The sequence below is a fragment of the Apodemus sylvaticus genome, chromosome 3 (genome assembly GCF_947179515.1).
Source record: "Apodemus sylvaticus chromosome 3, mApoSyl1.1, whole genome shotgun sequence".
NCBI classification, from domain to species: Eukaryota; Metazoa; Chordata; class Mammalia; order Rodentia; family Muridae; genus Apodemus; species Apodemus sylvaticus.
In genome coordinates this window covers 118,592,696-118,612,958 of record NC_067474.1, presented here as the reverse complement: position 1 = coordinate 118,612,958, position 20,263 = coordinate 118,592,696, and the positions used below count along the sequence as shown (strand labels likewise).

General features: G+C 39.9%; 1 protein-coding gene across 3 annotated transcripts in view; it reads right to left on the bottom strand.

Annotated features, from left to right (window-relative positions):
- The window catches only part of Oma1 (OMA1 zinc metallopeptidase), a 52,779-nt gene that overhangs the window by 17,674 nt on the left and 14,842 nt on the right, over positions 1 to 20,263 (bottom strand). For all 3 annotated transcript variants that reach the window (XM_052176875.1, XM_052176877.1, XM_052176876.1), the window contains exon 7: positions 18,778 to 18,852. In XM_052176875.1, the coding sequence (XP_052032835.1) occupies positions 18,778 to 18,852 (75 nt within the window). The remainder of the gene's footprint in view (positions 1 to 18,777; positions 18,853 to 20,263) is intronic.

Sequence of the window (20,263 nt, the reverse complement as noted above, 5' to 3'; positions counted from 1 at the left end):
CCATAGCAGCTCTGGGGCTGGACAATCTCTTCCAGGGAGGTCTCTCAAACCACTCTAGTGTATTTATCATCCTTACCTCCCACCCACTGAACAAATAACACATCCACACCTTCCCAGTCTCCGTAATAATCAAAAGCAATCATACATAATGCCCTCCAAGGAGCCTGCCCCCAATTTAGAAGCATTAAAAGAAAATTAGCTTTCTTTTTTTAGATTTCAGTACAGATACTCAAAAATGAATATAGATGGTTTGGTTGCTTGTGAAATTAAAAAATAGAGTCATTTCTACAAATGACTGCCAAGTGTCAGAATTTCCTCACAATGAGAATGAATATACATATCAAAAGAATCAAACAAAGATCTTTTGCCCAGCTGATTTGAACCACTCATTCTATGCTCAGTCCATAGTAGACTTACAAGTTAATCACTAATTCTACATTAAGCATTCTGATCATTTTTATAATGATAACTCACAGATCTCCCAAATAAAAATGTAAACTATAAAAATGTAAGCATGTAAAACTGACTGACGTCTTCACAGTGGTGGAGCAGAAGCAGAAAGAATCTTAAGGAGACAGAGCTACTGCTTTGGGAAATTGCTTATGAGGCACTTAGGGAACTTTGTATGTTCTGTTTGCTCCTTGGCCTCCAAAGCTCATGAGTCCCATGGGGTAACACATGAGGGCAACATATCCCTCACAGAACGTTCCCCTTAATTACACTCACAAGTCCCATGCAGAATGTAATGACAACTTACAGCAGCCAGGCACACTATGCAGGGTGTGGGTGTCTGTCCCTGGGTTAGCACATATGCTCTCTTACAGGTGGGCGATGAAGGAAGCTAAGCTACAAATCATAGTTATGGACAAATCTAATCATAGATTGGCACTGGGTTGGGAACTTCAGGCCAGGGCTGGGAAGTTAGCTCAACTCAGAGACTTTCTTCTCTCACAGTGTGAGGCACCTGAAACTACACATACACAAAAGCATCTGGTCAGTAACCATCCAACAGGTACAGGGTATGGGCGGGGTACACATCACAAGAGGAATCAAGACCAAGATACCAAGGATAACAGTGCAAGCAGGAACATCAGACAGGACAGAGAGGTTAAGTGACCTACATGCCTGTGGTCTATGTAACATGTAGGAAATCAAAGTTCCAAGCTCTCTGTGATACCCAGTCTCCATCCATGAGCTCAGTCAAGGCTTAGTCCTTAAGACCACTACCGAAGTCTCGGCCTACCTTTCCCTTCCCATCTTGCCATGGACACTCCTGAATTGTCTATATTTTAGCCACAGAGAGATTTCAATTCCAGAGCAGGCCTTGTATTCCTCACCTTTAAACAAACTTTTTTGTCCCAAGTCTTCCCTGAGACCTCCTCCAGCACCACACGAGGATAATCCCTACTCATCTCAAGGAGCTCTGCTCTAAACACTTCTCAGTCCCTTCCTGGGCTGTCAGTCATTCAAACATAGACACAAGGCCTATCATTCTACTTCATTCTTTCATGGGAGGAATCTGTCTGTATGTCTTTACCGCAATGCCCCAAACTTTGTTAAAATTATTAATCAGTTATATCTCTGTCCTGCTAACATTGTGACTTCCAATTCCCTGGCTGACACCAAGGCATACAACAAATACATGTTCAGTTAACAAATGAAAAACATGTAGTAGAGGACGGCAGCCATGCAGGACTGGGTAAGACTGCTGGAATGTCAAAAGAAAACAAAAGCCATCGGTCAACCCAGATGCTGTATACAAGTCCAGAGGCCAATGCTGGCCTGCCAGACCTGCGTCAGGTAGCTGGGTGGGGTGTGGAGTGAGAGGGAGTTGGAATGCAGTCAGTGAAAGCTATCACGAAGTTGCAGAAGTTCGTTCTGGTAAAAGATGCTAACATTGGACATGGAAACATGCTGAGACATATTTCATTTCATACATGGAACTGCCAGGACTTGGTGAAAGATAGATGCAAATCTTAAGTGAGCAAGAATGACAACAGATTGTAGGCATTTAAAACAGCAACTGAATACAAAATGGAATGTTTGTCAGAAAAAGGTATCAGAAATAGGTAGGTAAACCTCCAGGATTCAGTACTGAATACCTCCGTCTGGGATCCTTGCTGACTGGGGACATGCCCAAGTAGACGCCTAGTGCTCTAGGAATTTGAATTGCATTGACTGAATGAGAAATGTCCAAGCACCATCACCAGGTGGGAAAAACTGCTGCTGCAGAAAAGTAAAAGTAACTACTGTGTTCATGATTACACAGCTACCCAGCACAGCAGAGTCCCAAAGGTGGGTGATCTAGCTCAGCTGCCATACTGATGTCAGGACTCTAGTTGCTTGATGTCATTGGCTCCTCCACAGCACCAGTGCCTAAAACTAAACACAGGGTAACAGTATAAAGTTTAGACTGTAGTCCAAGTGTATGTTTAAACACTGGTCTCCAGCTAGTGGTGCTGACTGGGAAGAGTAGGAAGTCTTTAGGAAGTAAGGTATCACTAAAAGAAGGAGGTCATTAGGTGTGCACATTGAGGTTTTATAGCCTGGCCTCACTTGCTATCCACTGTCTGCTTCCTGCCTGAGGACACAACAAGATCAACTGCCTCATGTTCCTACCTATCCACCACGACTGTATGCTCTCGAACCATAAGCCAAAAGCCCCGTAACTCTCTCTCTTAGGTGGCTACCTAATCACAGCAACTAGAAAACAGACTACTGTAGCTCATAACAGAATACATGTTTCCATAATGAATAGGTAAAAATAAACAAATCTCTATCCCATTGCTGTTTGAATCACAACTTTTACCATTGTATTTTTTACAAAGAAGCTAACACAACCTGTGTGGGCTTCACGTCCTTCACTTGCAAAGAGGAGCAGATGATGACAGCAGTAAGCACTTCATAGAGTAGGAGCAGGCAGCACAGCTGAAGCACCAAGTGCAGGACTGACAGAGAAGCAGTACCTGGAGCTGGAGGTGCCATTATCTCAAAGGATGCTTTCACAGAATAAAAGCAGTATAAATACTGTATCCGGAGCTTTCGTACTGCTTCTCTCTTTGACAGGAAATAAATACTTGTACTTTAGAGATGGCATTTTTCATCCTGAGTGTTTCATAACAAAGACAGATTTAACATCTGTAGCAACATTTCTTTGTGCTTGACATAAACAGACCATATTATCACAACTGGAAGTCTCACACTGCACAACACATTTAGTACGCTTTGGAAAATGCAACCATGAGAGAGAAAGGAAGGAAAGAAATGAGGAGGGAGGGGAAAACTCATGGAGCTTAAGGATATATGAATACAATGTCTTTTCCAAAATTATTTACAATATTAGTAATTCCTAGAAGTGATCCAAATATGTATTAATGGTAATAACATGGGGACAAGAGGGACAGTAAAAATAGAGCAAAAGTGTTTGTTGGGGAGGAAGAATGCCTAGCACTGATTCTAAGACCTGGAGCCTGGCTCACTGGAGGAACTTTGTCCTCTGTTACTGCTGATTAGGAAACCGGCAATGATGAACATGCACAGCTTGCATCCTCCATGTAAGCTTCCCAAACTGCGTACTGTGGAAGCTTATGGAGAATGCAGGAGTGAGGTAACTAAGAAAAGGGGTTAGCTGGTGTCTACTCTGCATAGTGTTTGTCTGTAACTCATAATGGTGAAGACTGAGGGTCAAAAACAGACAAGGGAGACAGATCCAAGGACAGCACAGGTTCACCAAACCATCTGCACACTCTTAAAGAGAAATTTTAAAAGTTAAAGAAAGAGCAACCCCCAAACAAATAGAGACGGTGCTATGAGAACAGAAGATAAAGCTTAGGACTGCTGTTCCTGAGACAAGGTCTAGAGGAGAAAACAGCAGTACACACCATTGGGGACAGGGCTGGGGGAGGGGGCTGTCCTAGACAGCAGCACTCTGCTGGATAAAGACACCCACGACAAAGTGCATTTTGTGAGTTTAATATAGAATGGATATAGATAAGAATATGAGAATACAATTAGTGAGCTAAAACAGAAAGCATTCGTGTGACAAGCATAGAAACTACAAAAACAAAAGGGAAGGGAAGAGGGTGGTGACACTCTAAAATAAGTAATCACACACAGAAGAGAAAAACAATGGAGCAACAGTTTTATCCTAAAATGTAATCAATGAGAATTTATCAAACAGATGAAAATTACCCAGCTACAATCAGAACAGTAAATACAAAGAAAACAGTAAGTAGAGAGTTTGCATCAAACAACAGAAAAGACAAAAATGTGAGTTTAGCAATCGTGAATAACGGACGGCAAGGGTAGCATCTCAAAGAGGATGGTTAAATTATAAAGTGCCCAGAGGCCATCACCAACCAATGGAGAGAAACACCTGTGTCCCATAGATATATTCTTCAGAACCATATCAGCTTTTAGAAATGGAAAAGGAAGTGATGATGGTCACACAAGTATTACAACAGAGAAGAACTTTAAAACTTGATTAGGAGTAGCTATTATTCAACAATTATAGGAAACTATAAATTAGCCAGAAGCCAGAAGAGAATTTAACACTGAAAAACTATAGAAGAAATAAGATTAACCGTTCCCAAGGTGTCTCCCTGCTCCTGGAGCAATGACCACGCTGGGTTCACAGATGGAAGACAAAAAGCTAATGCAGGATGCTTACACTCAAGAGAACAGGACTAAGGCTGCCTCAACTCAGATCCCGCACTGGCTTCTAGCATGAAGAGGAGAAACAGGAAGCTGGTAAGGTTGTGGGATGATTTTTCTGAAAAACTGTTTAGCATCCACTGACCTTTAAGTTCTCGCTACACTTTGGACTAAAGCTAATTTGAAAACTCGACTTTGATTTTTTTTCCACATTCCCTAATTCACCTTTGTGACCCATATATGCCCCTGATGCATAACAATATATGAATGCCTAAGATGCAGTGGCTAGACCTAAGACCGTTTCCAGGAAGCAGTGTGGTGATAGAAGCAATACCCCTACTAAAGAAAACTGTTGAGACAGCACGTGCACATAGATTGCTAAAATCTGACTGTGGCTTGAGTCAACAGAACCAGAAAAACAGTCTACCCCCTGCAACAGTCATGGAAAATACCAAGACAAAAGTTCCTCCTTCCAGTTGGCCCAGCTCAGTCACCTGGCCAAAGGATCACCCCTAAAAAGGTAGGCTCACTTTGTTAAAGAGATAAGCAGAATAATTGTTCCTTTAAGGAGAATTCTTATCCTCATCCAGTGGCTTTGCAAATCTGCCTGCTTTTCCAATCTATTCAGAAAAGCATAATTTCTTTTCTTCTTTCTCTCTTTAAGTATGCTTTTTAACACTTTTGTTAAATGCTTCTCCCACATTTGGGCTTCCTCACTCTTTCTTGGAAAAGATAGGTTATTTCTCTGCCATGGGTGAAATGAACCAATTTAAACCAGATTAGATTATATCAAAGGCAGGTTTACTAGGAAGCTGCTCTTGGGTAAGCAAGTTCACTCGACCAAGGCCAGGTAAGTCACCATGGAAAAAAGGGGTGGGAACAGGAGGGAAGGGGAAGAGAGAAAAGGGTGTGCATGCAGAGAGAAAAGAGGAGACAACAAAGACAGAGCCTGGATTATAAAGGGAAGAGCTCCTAAGGAAAGGCAGCCCAGCCCCTGGGCTGGAAAGTTCTGGGGTTGGGGGCAGGGCATGACAGGACTGAGAAAGGTTGGGAGAATCTGGAGGTCAGGTCTGCTTTTGTATGTAAAAATACACTCTGAAACCAAACAGGAATCACCCATTCCCACCACTGGCTGCTTGTCCGCCACATGTCTAACCTGTGCGGCCCGGTTGGGAGATCGGCTACCCAGCAGAGTGATCAGCACGCAGAAAAGGTACTGGCAGCATACACCATCAGCACTCCCTGAAGGTGCAAATGGGCACCATCTGGGTCACAGACACAATCTGGGGCAAAGCACACTAGAGCTGCAAGGGCACCCAAGAGGAGGACAGCACATCAGCAATCTGCTACAGGGGAAACCCAGCCATATAGTGTTGCAGTAATAGCCCAAGAGCCCCTCAAGAGGCCCAAACACCAGCCAGGAACAAGACCAACTAACTCCAGAGAACAAGATGGCAAAGGGCAAACGCAGGAACACTACTAACAGAAATCTAGGCAATATGGCAGCATCTGAACCAAACTCTCCAACATCATCAGCAAGTCCTGGTTATGCCAACACACCAGAGAAACAAGATTTGGATTTAAAATCACTGATCATGATGCTGCTAGAAGAACACAAAAAGGACATAAATGAATCTCTTAAAGAAATACAGGGGAACATGAATAAGCTAGAAACCCGTATAATGGAAACACAAAAATCACTTAAAGAAATGCAGGAGAATAAGGCCCAAGAGATAGAAGCCAATAAAGAAGAAACGCAAAAAAAAAAAAAAAAAAAAAAAAAAAAAAAAAAATTAAAGAAATGCAGGAGAACTTGAGTCAAGAGGCAGAAGTCATGAAAGAGGAAACACAAAAATCTCTTAAAGAATTACAGGAAAACACAAACAAACAAATGATGGAACTGAGCAAAACCATCCTGGATCTAAAAACAGAAGTAGAAACAACTAAGAAATCACAAAGGGAGACAACTTTGGAGATAGAAAACCTTGAGAAGAAATCAGGGGCCATAGATGCAAATATAAACAACAGAATACAAGAGATGGAAGAAAGCATTTCAGATGCCGAAGATACCATAGAAACCATTGACTCAACAGTCAAAGAAAATGCAAAATGCAAAAAGCTTGTATCCCAGAACATCCAGGAAATCCAGGATACAATGAGAAGACCAAACCTAAGGATTATAGGTATAGATGAGAGTGAAGATTTACAACTGAAAGGGCCAGCAAATATCTTCAACAAAATTATGGAAGAAAACTTTCCCAACTTAAAGAGAGAAATGCCTATGAATATACATGAAGCCTACAGAACTCCAAACAGACTGGATCTGAGCAGAAATACTTCTCGCCACATAATAATTAAAACCCCAAATGCACTAAACAAAGAAAGAATATTAAAGGCAGTAAGAGAAAAAGGCCAAGTAACATATAAAGGAAGACCTATCAGAATCACACCAGACTTCTCACCAGAGACCATGAAAGCTAGAAGATCCTGGGCAGATCTCATGCAGACTCTAAGAGAACACAAATGTCAGCCAAGACTACTATACCCAGCAAAACTCTCAATCACAACAGATGGAGAAACCAAGACATTCCATGGCAAAACCAAATTTACACAATATCTTTCTACAAACCCAGCTCTACAAAGAATAATAGGAGGAAAACTCCAATACAAGGAGGGAAACTACACCCTGGAAAAAGTAAGATAGTAACCTTCCTTTATCAAACCCAAAAGAAGATAATCACTCAAATATAAAAATAACATCAAAAATGACAGGAAGTAATAATCTCTATTCCTTAATATCTCTTAACATCAATGGACTCAATTCCTCAATAAAAAGACACAGAGTAACAGACTGGATAAGGAAACAGGACCCTACATTTTGCTGCATACAGGAAACACACCTAAATGTCAAAGACAAAAACTACCTTAGAGTAAAAGGCTGGAAGACAATTTTATAAGCCAATGGTCTCCGGAAACAAGCCAGAGTAGCCATTCTAATATCAGATAAAATTGACTTTCAACTTAAAATCATCAAAAGAGACACTGAGGGACACTTCTTGCTGGTCAAAGGAAAAATCCACCAAGAAGAACTTTCAATTCTGAACATCTATGCGCCAAATGCAAGGGCAACCTCATTCGTAAAAGAAACTTTACTAAAGCTCAAAGCACACATTGCACCTAACACAATAATTGTGGGGGACTTCAACACTCCACTCTCCTCAATGAACCGATCAGGAAAACAGAAACTAAACAGGGACACAGTAAAACTAATTGAAGCTTTGGACCAATTGGATTTGACTGATATTTATAGAACATTTCACCCTAAAGCAAAAGAATATACCTTTTTCTCAGCACCTCATCATACCTTCTCCAAAATCGACCATATAATTGGTCACAAGACAGACCTCAGCAAATACAAGAAGATCGAACTAATCCCATGCCTCCTACCAGATCACTATGGTGTAAGAGTGGTTTTCAATAGCAACAAAAACAACAGAAAGCCCACATACACATGGAGGCTGAACAATACTCTACTCAATGACACCTTGGCCAAAGAAGAAATAAAGAAAGAAATCAGAGACTTTTTAGAATTTAATGAAAATGAAGGCACAACATACCCAAATCTTTGGGACACAATGAAAGCAGTGCTAAGAGGAAAACTCATAGCCCTAAGTTCCTCCAAAAAGAAAATGGAGAGAGCATATACTAGCAGCTTAATGACACACCTAAAAGCCCTGGAACAAAAAGAAGCTATTTCACCCAGGAGGAGTAGAAGACAGGAAATCATCAAACTCAGAACTGAAATCAATCAAGTGGAAACAAAGAGAACCATACAAAGAATCAACGAGTCCAGGAGCTGGTTCTTTGAGAAAATCAACAAGATAGATAAACCCTTAGCCAGACTGACCAAAGGGCACAGAGAAAGCATCCAAATTAACAAAATTAGAAACGAAAAGGGAGATATTACAACAGAAACTGAGGAAATCCAAAAAATCATCAGTTCCTACTACAAAAGCCTATACTCAACACAACTGGAGAATCTGGAGGAAATGGACAATTTCCTAGACAGATACCAAATACCAAAATTAAATCAGGACCAAATAGATCATCTAAACAGTCCCATAACCCTTAAAGAAATAGAAGGGGTCATAGAAAGTCTTCCAACGAAAAAAAAGCACAGGACCAGATGGTTTCAGTGCAGAATTTTATCAGACCTTCAAAGAAGACCTAAAACCAATACTCTTCAAACTATTCCACAAAATACAAACAGAAGGAACCCTACCCAATTCCTCCTACGAAGCCACAATAACACTGATACCAAAACCACACAAAGCTCCAACAAAGAAAGAAAACTTCAGACCAAGCTCCCTTATGAACATCGATGCAAAAATACTCAATAAAATTCTTGCCAACCGAATCCAAGAACACATCAAAACGATCATCCACCATGATCAAGTAGGCTTTATCCCAGGGATGCAGGGTTGGTTCAATATATGGAAATCCGTCAATGCAATCCACTACATAAACAAACTCAAAGAAAAAAACCACATGGTCATTTCATTGGATGCTGAAAAAGCATTTGACAAAATTGAGCATCCTTTCATGCTTAAAGTCTTGGAAAGAACAGGAATTCAAGGCCCATACCTAAACATCATTAAAGCAATATACAGCAAACCGGTAGCCAGCATCAAAACAAATGGAGAGAAACTTGAAGCAATCCCACTAAAATCAGGGACTAGACAGGGCTGCCCACTTTCTCCTTATCTTTTCAATATTGTACTTGAGGTACTAGCTAGGGCAATTAGACAACATAAGGAGGTCAAAGGGATACAAATTGGAAAGGAAGAAGTCAAACTATCATTATTTGCAGATGACATGATAGTCTACCTAAGTGACCCAAAAAACTCCACTAGAGAACTCCTACAGCTGATAAACAACTTCAGCAGAGTGGTAGATTATAAAACCAACTCAAGCAAATAAGTGGCCTTCCTATACTCAAAGGATAAGCAGGCTGAGAAAGAAATTAGGGAAATGACCCCCTTCACAATAGCCACAAACAGTATAAAGTACCTTGGGGTGACTCTTACCAAACGTGTGAAAGATCTGTACGACAAGAACTTCAAGACTCTGAAGAAGGAAATGGAAGAAGACCTCAAAAAATGGGAAAGCCTCCCATGCTCATGGATCGGCAGGATCAATATAGTTAAAATGGCCATTTTGCCAAAAGCAATATACAGATTCAATGCAATACCCATCAAAATCCCAACTCAATTCTTCAAAGAGTTAGAAAGAGCAATTCTCAAATTCATCTGGAATAACAAAAAACCCAGGATAGCTAAAACTATTCTCAGCAACAAAAGAAATTCTGGGGGAATCAGTATCCCTGACCTCAAGCAATACTACGGAGCAATAGTGTTAAAAACTGCATGGTATTGGTACACTGACAGGCAGGCAGATCAATGGAACAGGATTGAAGATCCAGAAATGAACCCACACACCTATGGCCACTTGATTCTGGACAAAGGGGCTGAAAACATCCAATGGAAAAAAGATAGCCCTTTCAACAAATGGTGCTGGTTCAACTGGAGGTCAGCATGCAGAAGAATGTGAATTGATCCATCCTTGTCTCCTTGTACTAAGCTCAAATCCAAATGGATCAAGGACCTCCACATAAAGCCAGACACTCTGAAGCTAATAGAAAAGAAACTAGGGAAGACCCTTGAGGACATCGGTACAGGGAAAAAGTTTCTGAACAGAACACCAATAGCGTATACTCTAAGATCAAGAATTGACAAATGGGACCTCATAAAATTACAAAGTTTCTGTAAGGCAAAGGATACCATGAATAGGACAAATCGGCAACTAACAAATTGGGAAAAGATCTTCACCAATCCTACATCAGATAGAGGGCTAATATCCAATATATATAAAGAACTCAAGAAGTTAGACTCCAGAAAACCAAACAACCCTATTAAAAAATGGGGTACAGAGTTAAACAAAGAATTCTCACCTGAAGAACTTCGGATGGCGGAGAAACATCTTAAAAAATGCTCAACTTCATTAGTCATTAGGGAAATGCAAATCAAAACAACCCTGAGATTTCACCTTACACCAGTCAGAATGGCTAAGATTAAAACTTCAGGAGACAGCAGGTGTTGGAGAGGGTGTGGAGAAAAAGGAACACTCCTCCACCGCTGGTGGGGTTGCAAATTGGTACAACCACTCTGGAAATCAGTCTCGCGGTTCCTCCGAAAACTGGGCACCTCACTTCCAGAAGATCCTGCTATACCACTCCTGGGCATATACCCAATAGATTCCCCAGCATGTAATAAGGATACATGTTCCACTATGTTCATAACAGCCCTATTTATAATTGCCAAAAGTTGGAAAGAACCCAGGTATCCCTCAACAGAAGAGTGGATGCAAAAAATGTGGTATATATACACAATGGAGTACTATTCAGCCATTAGAAACAATGAATTCATGAAATTCTTAGGCAAATGGATGGAGCTGGAGAATATCATACTAAGTGAGGTAACCCAGACTCAAAGGATGAATCATGGTATGCACTCACTAATAAGTGGATATTAACCTAGAAAACTGGAATACCCAAAACATAATCCACACATCAAATTAGGTACAGGAAGAAAGGAGAAGTGGCCCCTTCTTCTGGAAAGACTCAGTGAAGCAGTATAGAGCAAAATCAGAACAGGGAAGTGGGAAGGGTTGGGTGGGAAAACAGGGGGAGGGAAGGGGACTGATGGGACTTTCAGGGAGTAGGGGTCCAGAAAAGGGGAAATCATTTGAAATGTAAAAAATTTATCAATAAATTAAAAAAAAAAAAAGAGCACCAACTGCTCTTCCAAAGGTCCTGAGTTCAAATCCCAGCACCCACATGGTTGCTCACAACCATCCATGAGATCTGACACCCTCATCTGGTGTCTGAAGACAGCTACAGTGTACTTATATATAATAATAAATAAATCTTAAAAAAAAAAAAAAAAAAAACAGGGTTAGCTGTAGTGGCTATTCCTGGTTGCCAACTTGACTATATCTAGAATGAACTACAATCAAGAATGGGAAGGCTCACCTATGATCCTAATCTGGAGGCTCAGAGATACAAGTTTCTGACCTAGATCTTGGCATGGAGATCTTAAAGCATAGTGGCTATGAATTCCAGAAGATTAAGAGACAAGGAGATCTCTGAGTTCAAGGTCATCTGGAATTAAAGGGGGGGGGGGGGGAACGACACACACACACCTTTAATCTGGGCCACACTGCACCCTCTGCTGGAGAACTACATAAGGACATTGGAAGAAGACTCTCACTCTTCCTTGCCTGCTTGCCTCGAGGGACTGAGCAACTGCTAGATCCTTGAACTTCCATCCATAGCTGCTGCTGACCATTGTTGGAGTTGGACTACAAGCTGTAAGTCATTGACAAATTCCCTAACTACATAGAGACTACCCATAGTTCTGTGACTCTAGAGAACCCTGACTAATACAGTTAGCTTAATTTAAAAAAAATATAATTTTCCACATTAACAGATTAAAAGAGAATAACATAACCATCTCAATAAATTCAACAAATGCATGTGACAAGATACAATATTCTTTCATAATTAAAAAACATTTCCCAAACCATGAGGAACTTAAGGCTGACTATTCAATCTGATGGGCCCTAGGGTGGTTTGAATAAGGAATATCAGGCATTTGCACACAGGAGATTTACACAGTCAGGAGATAGAGATAGGAGGGCCAAGAGTCCAAGGATAACTTTGGCCACATAGGAAGTTTGAGGCCGACATGAATGGCCTGAGGCTCTATTTCAGAAAACCAAAACCATGGGCTGGCAAGATGTCTCAGTAAGTAAAGGCCCTTGGTGCCAAGACTCAAGACCTGAGTTCTGTAACTGGGACCCATGTATAAGGAGGTTTGGGTACTGCAGCCTTGCTAGACAAAGTGTGTCACTGGGGGCTCTAAGATTAAAAGCCTGGAGCTATTCCTGGTAACTCTCTTGGGTCCTGCCCATGCCACGCCTGCTGCTCATTAGCAAGCTTCCCTGCAATGCTGGGCTCCTTTCTCTCTGAATCCATAAGCCAAATACACCATTCCTTCTGCCTTGGTCATCATGGTTTATCACAGCAACAGAAGAGTAGCTAATGAAGCCTCCAAGAGAGCTTACAAGAACCATGAGAGCTAAGAAAAAAAGCAGACATTTCCTCTTTATAAGATAGGGAAGACAAAGTTGCCTGCTGTCAGCTTGTGCTTATTGATCTGGAAATTACACTAATAATAAGATGGAGAAACACTGATTGAGAAGGAAGAGAGGATGGCAGGAGGGAAGAAGGTAGACAGGTAGTCAACATAAGTCAATTATATTTCTATAGGCAAGAAAGTTATCTTTTAAATGACTATATCTTAACATCAAACAATAAATCAGACAAAATATGTATAATCCTTATATACAAAACCAAGTTCAAAACACTCATAGCTCTGAGTGCCTTCAAAAAGAAACTGGAGAGAGCATACCTTAGCAGCTTGACAGTACACCTGAAAGCTCTAGAACAAAAAGAAGCAAATACACCCAAGAGGAGTAGACAGCAGGAAATAACCAAACTCAGGGCTGAAATCAACCAAGTAGAAACAAAAAGAACTATACAAAGAATCAACAAAACCTGAAATCAACCAAGTAAAAACAAAAAGAACTATACAAAGAATCAACAAAACGAGGAGCTGGTTCTTTGAGAAAATCAACAAGATAAACCCTTAGACAGACTAATCAGAGGGCACAGAGATAGTATTCAAATTAACAAAATCAGAAATGAAAAAGGAGATATAACAACAGAAACTGAGGAAATTCAAATCATCAGATCCTACTACAAAAGCCTATACTCAACAAAACTGGAAAACTGGGATGAAATGAACAAATTTCTAGACAGATACCAGGTGCCAAAGTTAAATCAGGATCAGATAAACAGATAAATCGGGATCAGATCTAAACAGTCCCTTAACCCCTAAACAAATAGAAGCAGTCATTAAAAATCACTCAACCAGCCAGGTGGTGGTGGCTCACGCCTTTAATCCTAGCATTTGGGAGGCAGAAGTGGGCGAATTTCTGAATTCAAGGCCAGCCTGGTCTACAGAGTGAGTTCCAGGGCAGCCAGGGCTATACAGAGGAAAATATTTTTTTCCTGTCTTGGGGGAAAAAAAAATCTCCCAACCAAAAAAAGCCCAGGACCAGATAGGTTTAGTGCAGAATTCTATTAGACCTTCAAAGAAGACCTAACACCAATACTCTTCAAACTATTCCACAAAATAGAAACAGAAGGAACACTACCTAATTCATTCTATGAAGCTACAATTACGCTGGGTATTCTCACTTGGAGATGGACTGGTTTCTGTCTAATCAGGAACTTGTTACAATTTCCTTTCATTGAGGACTTCATAAGTGATTTTTTTCTACTTCTATCATGTTTAATATTCCAAATATATTTTAAAAACTGGTTGAGTGGATATTACTTTTAGTTTCAGAAGATATCATGTATATTTAAGAGGCATTTTGCTATTATAAATTATTTTGATGACTTAAAAATATATCAATACTGAGTTGTATATTTTAAAATAAATTTTATTAGTTTAATAAAAAGAAAAAAGAACAAATAATCTATTTGATTATCATCATCAACAATATTACTATTCTTTTTTTAGAGAACATATTTCATAGAACTACACATATTTCAGTCACAACCCATGATAGTGCTCAAAACATATTAATACTTACTACCTAATAAAACTAAACATTCCATGAATAAAGTCCAGGAAATAACTGCTCTCTAAGTTAGGAAAACTGTGTCAAACACAATCAAAAGCAGATATGTCTACCAGCTGAGGACGATACCATTTCTTTTAACAGTTAAAAAAAAAAAAACTAATAAAACCTTTATCATACATACTCAAAAAAAAAAAAAAAGAAAAGAAAAGAACAGAGCTATGGCAATAGTACCAACTCTATTACAAAGCTACAAGGATCATGGGCTGTGGATGAATGACTAGTCACAAGGGAGCAAATCTCCAAAGTGGCAATCAACTATTATGACAAAAGTAACTTTTTTGAGACAGGGTCTAATGTAGCTCAGGCTAGCATGAACTTTTTCCTCCTGCCTCCACCTCCAAGGTACTGGAATTACAGGTATTGAATTACAGGTTTTATAGGGGCTGAGTTCATTAGATGTTCTCAGAGAAAACAGAATTACATGGTTCACTTCTATTTGTGACACAAAATAACTAATATAATGAAGTTTCTTAGAAATAAAACAGAAGCAATTTATTAAGGTAAATCAAACTTTGTTAACCACAGCACTAAACATGCTTACAGGGAAACTTGACAGATCAGTGCATTCAAAGTAGTAGCCCATACATACTGGCTTTTTGTCCCTTACTTGGTAATTCCTTAATGGATGCAGCCTGATACTTCACTTGATCCTACTTAACACACTAAAAAACACTTAACTTTTGTAAATATGTAATATTATTTACAGAGCCAAATCCATTAATATTCACAATGAGAAGTTTAAATAGTGAGTTTTAATAATTAAAACTACTGGAAACTCAAAAGGCCAAATGTTTTTTTAATTTACTATATAAACTATAGTTTTACTCATTTAAAAAATGTTCTACTACTACTGATAACTTAGCTCTCATAAGTGGTTAAAATAATAACTAGATAGGAAGGATCCTTCCAACAGAGAAACAACGTTCAGCCTGTGAAGCCCGAGAGCCATTTCTGGAGCTCACAGAGAGCTGCTCCACGAGACCTTGCTTGCTCTCCAGAGCCCATCCCAGTAGCAGACACTCAGATGCTCAGCACAGGGACAATAGGTCTAACCTTCTCCAAGTGAGGGAAAACAGCTACACATGGACCTGTTCTCTCAAAACCCCTTAGGCTCCAGAAACAAGGGTTGCAGAACAGAGGCAGCACTGGCATCCCAGAAGGGACACAGAGTAAAAAGGGCTGAAGACATTACATATCTATTATCTTTTTAAAGTTTTAATTTGCATACTTCATTTCTATAACTAAAAATTTCATACATGCAAAAGAATTATTTCTAATAAAGATTAAGACTTTGACTAAAGAATCTTCCCTTTCTCTGTTATATGGTTTCATCTTCTTTGTCAAATATCAAGTGTCCAACGGTGTGTAGGCTTATTTCTGGGTCTTTGATTTTATTCCATTGATCAACCTGTCTGTTTTTATGCCAATGCCATGTGGTTTTTATAGTATTGCTCTATGGTGTATATATATATATATATAGCTTGAATCAGGGATGGTGACAACTCCAGAAGTTCTTTTATTGTACAGGATTGTTTTAGCTATCCTGGGTTTTTTGTTTTTCCATATGAAGTTGAGAATTGCTCTTTCAAGGTCTGTAAAGAATCATGTTGGAATATTGATGGGAATGGCATTTTGTTTTTGCTAAGATGGCCATTTTCACTATATTAATCCTACCTACCAATCCATGAGCAGGGGAGATCTTTCCATCTTCTAATATCTTCCTCAATTTCTTCCGAGTCTTGAAGTCTTGTCATGCAGTTCACGCCATGTCTTTCACTCGCTTGGTTAAAGTTACACCAAGGGAGTTTATATGACTTGACCTGTTATGAAAGGTATTCTCTCTCTAATTTCTTTCTCAGCCCATTTATCACTTGTATATAGAAGGGCTACTGATCTGAATTAATTTTATATCCAGCCACTTTGCTGAAGGTATTTATCGGCTGTAGGAGTTCTCTGGTAGATTTCTGTGAGGTCACTTATATATACTATCACATCATCTGTGAATAGTGATACTTTGACTTCTTCCTTTCTAGTTTGTATCCCCTTGATCTCCTTTGGTTGTCTTATTGCTCTAAATAGAACTTCAAGTACTATATTAAAGAGATAGGGAATGGGCAGCCTTGTCTTATCCCTGATTTTAGTGGAGTTGCTTTAAGTTTTTCTCCATTTAATTTGATTTTAGCTATCGCCTTTATTATGTTTAGGTATGTACCTTGTATCCCTGATCTCTCCAAGACTTTTGCCATGAAGGGGTATTGAACTATATCAAAGGCTTTTTTAGCGTCTAATGAGATGATCTTGTGATCCTTTCCTTTCAGTTGTTTATATGGTTTATTACATAATTGGATTTTCATATACTGAATAATGTCTGCATCCTTGGAATAAAGCCTACTTGATTATGGTGGATGTTCTTTTTCATGTGTTCTTGGAATCAGTTCGCAAGTATTTTGTTGAGTATTTTTGCATCAATGTTCATAAGAGAAATTGATCTGAAATTTTCTTTTGTCATTGAGTCTTTGTGTGGTTTAGGTATCAGGGTGACTGTGGTCTCACAGACTGAGTTTGGCAATGTTGAGGTGTGGAAGAGGGCTTGGAGAATGAATATCAGTGGTAGCATCTCTGGGACTAGCTGGAGGCCTGGGACCAGAAGGCTTTGGGGAGAGAGATTCCTACAGGCATGAAAAGAGAGTCTGAAGTGATCACCTCCTATAGCCAAAAATGACTTCCAGTGGAGGGAAGTTTCATACATGCAAAATTTTGAGACAGGGTCTAATGTAGCTCAGGCTAGCATGAACTTTTTTCCTCCTGCCTCCACCTCCAAGGTACTGGAATTACAGGTATTGAATTACAGGTTTTACAGGGGCTGAGTTCATTAGCTGTTCACAGAGAAAACAGAATTTTTCCACACACAAAACCTTTAACCCAAAATTTGTCTTGCCTACAAGACATGCAGGGATAAAGATGGAACAGAAACTGAACAAACAGCCAACCAATGACTGCTGAACTTGAGACCCATCCCATGTGAGAAACCAGCTCCTGACACTATTAATGATATTCTGCTATACTTACAGGCAGGAGCTGAGAGTAACTGTCTCCTGAGAGGTTTCATCCAGCATTGGACGGAAACAGATACAGAGAGACCTATAGTCAAACATCAAGGGGAGCTCAGGGAGTCTTGTGGAAGAGTGGGGGATAGAATTGAACAAACCTGAGAGGTCAAAAACACTACAAGAACGCCTACAGAGTCGATTAGCCTGGGCCCTTGGGGATCATTAGAGACTGAACTACCAACCAAAGAGCATATGTGGACTGGATCTAGTTCCCCTACACATTTGTTGCAGATGCGCAGCTTGGTAATCATGAAGGTCCCCTAACAATTGGAGCAGGAGCTGTTCTGACTCTGCTGCCTGCCACTGAATCCCCTTCCCCTAACTGGACTGCCTAGTTGGACATCAGAGGGAGAGAATGTGCTTAGTCCTCCTGGGACTAGAAGTCCCAGAGTACTGTGGTACCTAAGGGGGGCTTCCCCTTCTCTGAGGAGAAGGGAAGAGGGTAGTGGGGAGAGGAATCTGTAAGGGAGGGACTGGGAGGAGAGGAAGAATGGGGCTGCAATGGGATGTAAGTGAATACAAAACTAAATTATTGAAAAAAAGGACTTAATATATAGTACCAATTATAGCCTCCTATGAAGAAGAGATTTGATGAATATTTTCAGTTATTCATCCATTCCTTTAAGAGATACAATCTTCAAATATTATAGATTTATGAAAATTACATAAAAAGTACTATGGCTTGGTGAAATTTAAGTAACCCCTAAAGGTCCATTGTGATTAAAGGCCTAGTCCCAACATGGTGCTATGGGAAATGGCAGACCCATTAAAAGTAGAGCTAAGTAAGAGATTGCTTATGAGGACATGCCTTGAAAGGAGACTGTACCTCTGTGACTGTAATCTCTTTTTCTCTCCCTTTGTCTGGATGTAACTGATTTGCTTCTACACACGGTCTTGCCATGTGCCACCCTCTCCTATTCTTACAGCTGAGCCAACACAGGCAATCAGCATGCCTCTGAATCTCCACACCTGTGGACAAACCTCTTCTTATTATACCTGAGCTACATCCAGCATTTTGTTATAGTATTATAAAGATGAGTCAACACAGTACATGTCTTAATGTTTGGCCTGCACTTGTACCAAACATTGCCGAATGTTAAGACAGCACACGTTATTGTCAATTGGATGTTGACATATAATACAACAGGAACACTGTATTTCCAGTTACTAATCACTTTACCTTTGCAGCCAGCTGTAGTCCAATTTTGTCAGCTTCAGCCTCCAATGTTCTACTGTATGGTCTATCAAACATATACTAAAACGAAACAGGATAGAAAACTCAATTAAGCAAATTCATTTCATGATCAAAGGAACTTAAAAATGAATGTTAAATTAATTTCACTAAAAATTTAGTATGAAATCTCTGTCCTCTCAAGTATAAAATGTAAATGTGTGTAAATTTCTGCAATGGACTCATACTTTAAACATGACAATCGGGAACGGGAGGCACGTGCCTTCCCTGACAGCCTGGGCTGCCATTAGCTTCTTTCCTTTTCTACTCATAGTCTCCATGGCTGAACAGAGTTCTGCCTAAGTGCACACACTGGTGCAAGCTTCACTATTGCCAAGAAACGTTAATCTCACAACTCTAAAGGGAAATCAAGAAAATATAGGTGTATGAGAGCCAGTAACACTAGCAGGAAACTAACCACAGAGCAGAGGCTCTTCTGTGATGAATTATCTTCATTTCCTTTTCTAAATATTGATTTAGTTAGGAAAATAAAATTTTCTTCTGACTTCAATTTTTTAAAACAAAGCTATCCTAACTTCAATTTTCCTAATTACTTATATTTATGAGTATGTTTTCCAATTAAATTTTAATTTGCAGTAAGTACTAAAACTTTGTAGGAGATGGATCAATAAGCAGAACTTTTGAAAAAGGAGCTATTTATCCACTGAGCAACTTTTCAAACCCAGCAACATACTCATTATGGATACAAGCAACCTGCACCTCCGTTCACAGTATGTGAGCACAGAACATGACGTCCTTCCCGCTCAGTACATCTGTGTAAGCTGAAGCACTGCATGGCAGTGTCAGCGCTCAGCGAGCAGGCTGAGTGTGCCACTGAACGTGCTAACACAATAAAGCATCAGCTTCAACAGAACTCATAAGGGGATATGCAAAATGAGGCTAAGAACAGTAACAAACTCCGCAATCTGTACAGAGTAATCCATGAGCCAAGAATAAAAAGAATCATCCCTATTAGCTGAGTTCTTACTTTGTGCCAGGTACTATGCAAAATGTTTTTAAAAAGTGGCTCTCAATCCCGTGTGAGTGAGTGAGTAAATGGAGGAGGGGTGAGTGAGCAGGTGGATGGGTGGGCAGGTGGGTGACTAGGTGGATTTTGAACTCTTGAACATAATTGTAAGTGTTTGGCATTTAAGGTCATGCTGTCTCAAATTCATGAACTCAAGCAAACCTCCTTCCTGCCTTAGCTTCTCAGGCAGCTGGGACTATAGATGTGCACCGCTATGGCAGCTCACCCAGGCATTCATCTAAATTATTACTTTCGGGTTTATTTTATCTTATGCATATAAGTGATTTTGCCTGCATGTAAGTATACCGTGATTATGTCTGGTACACAAGAAAGTCAAGATGGCATATAATCCTCTGCCTCCAGATGGTCATATGGGTTCTGGGAACCAAACTGAACCCAGGTCCTCTG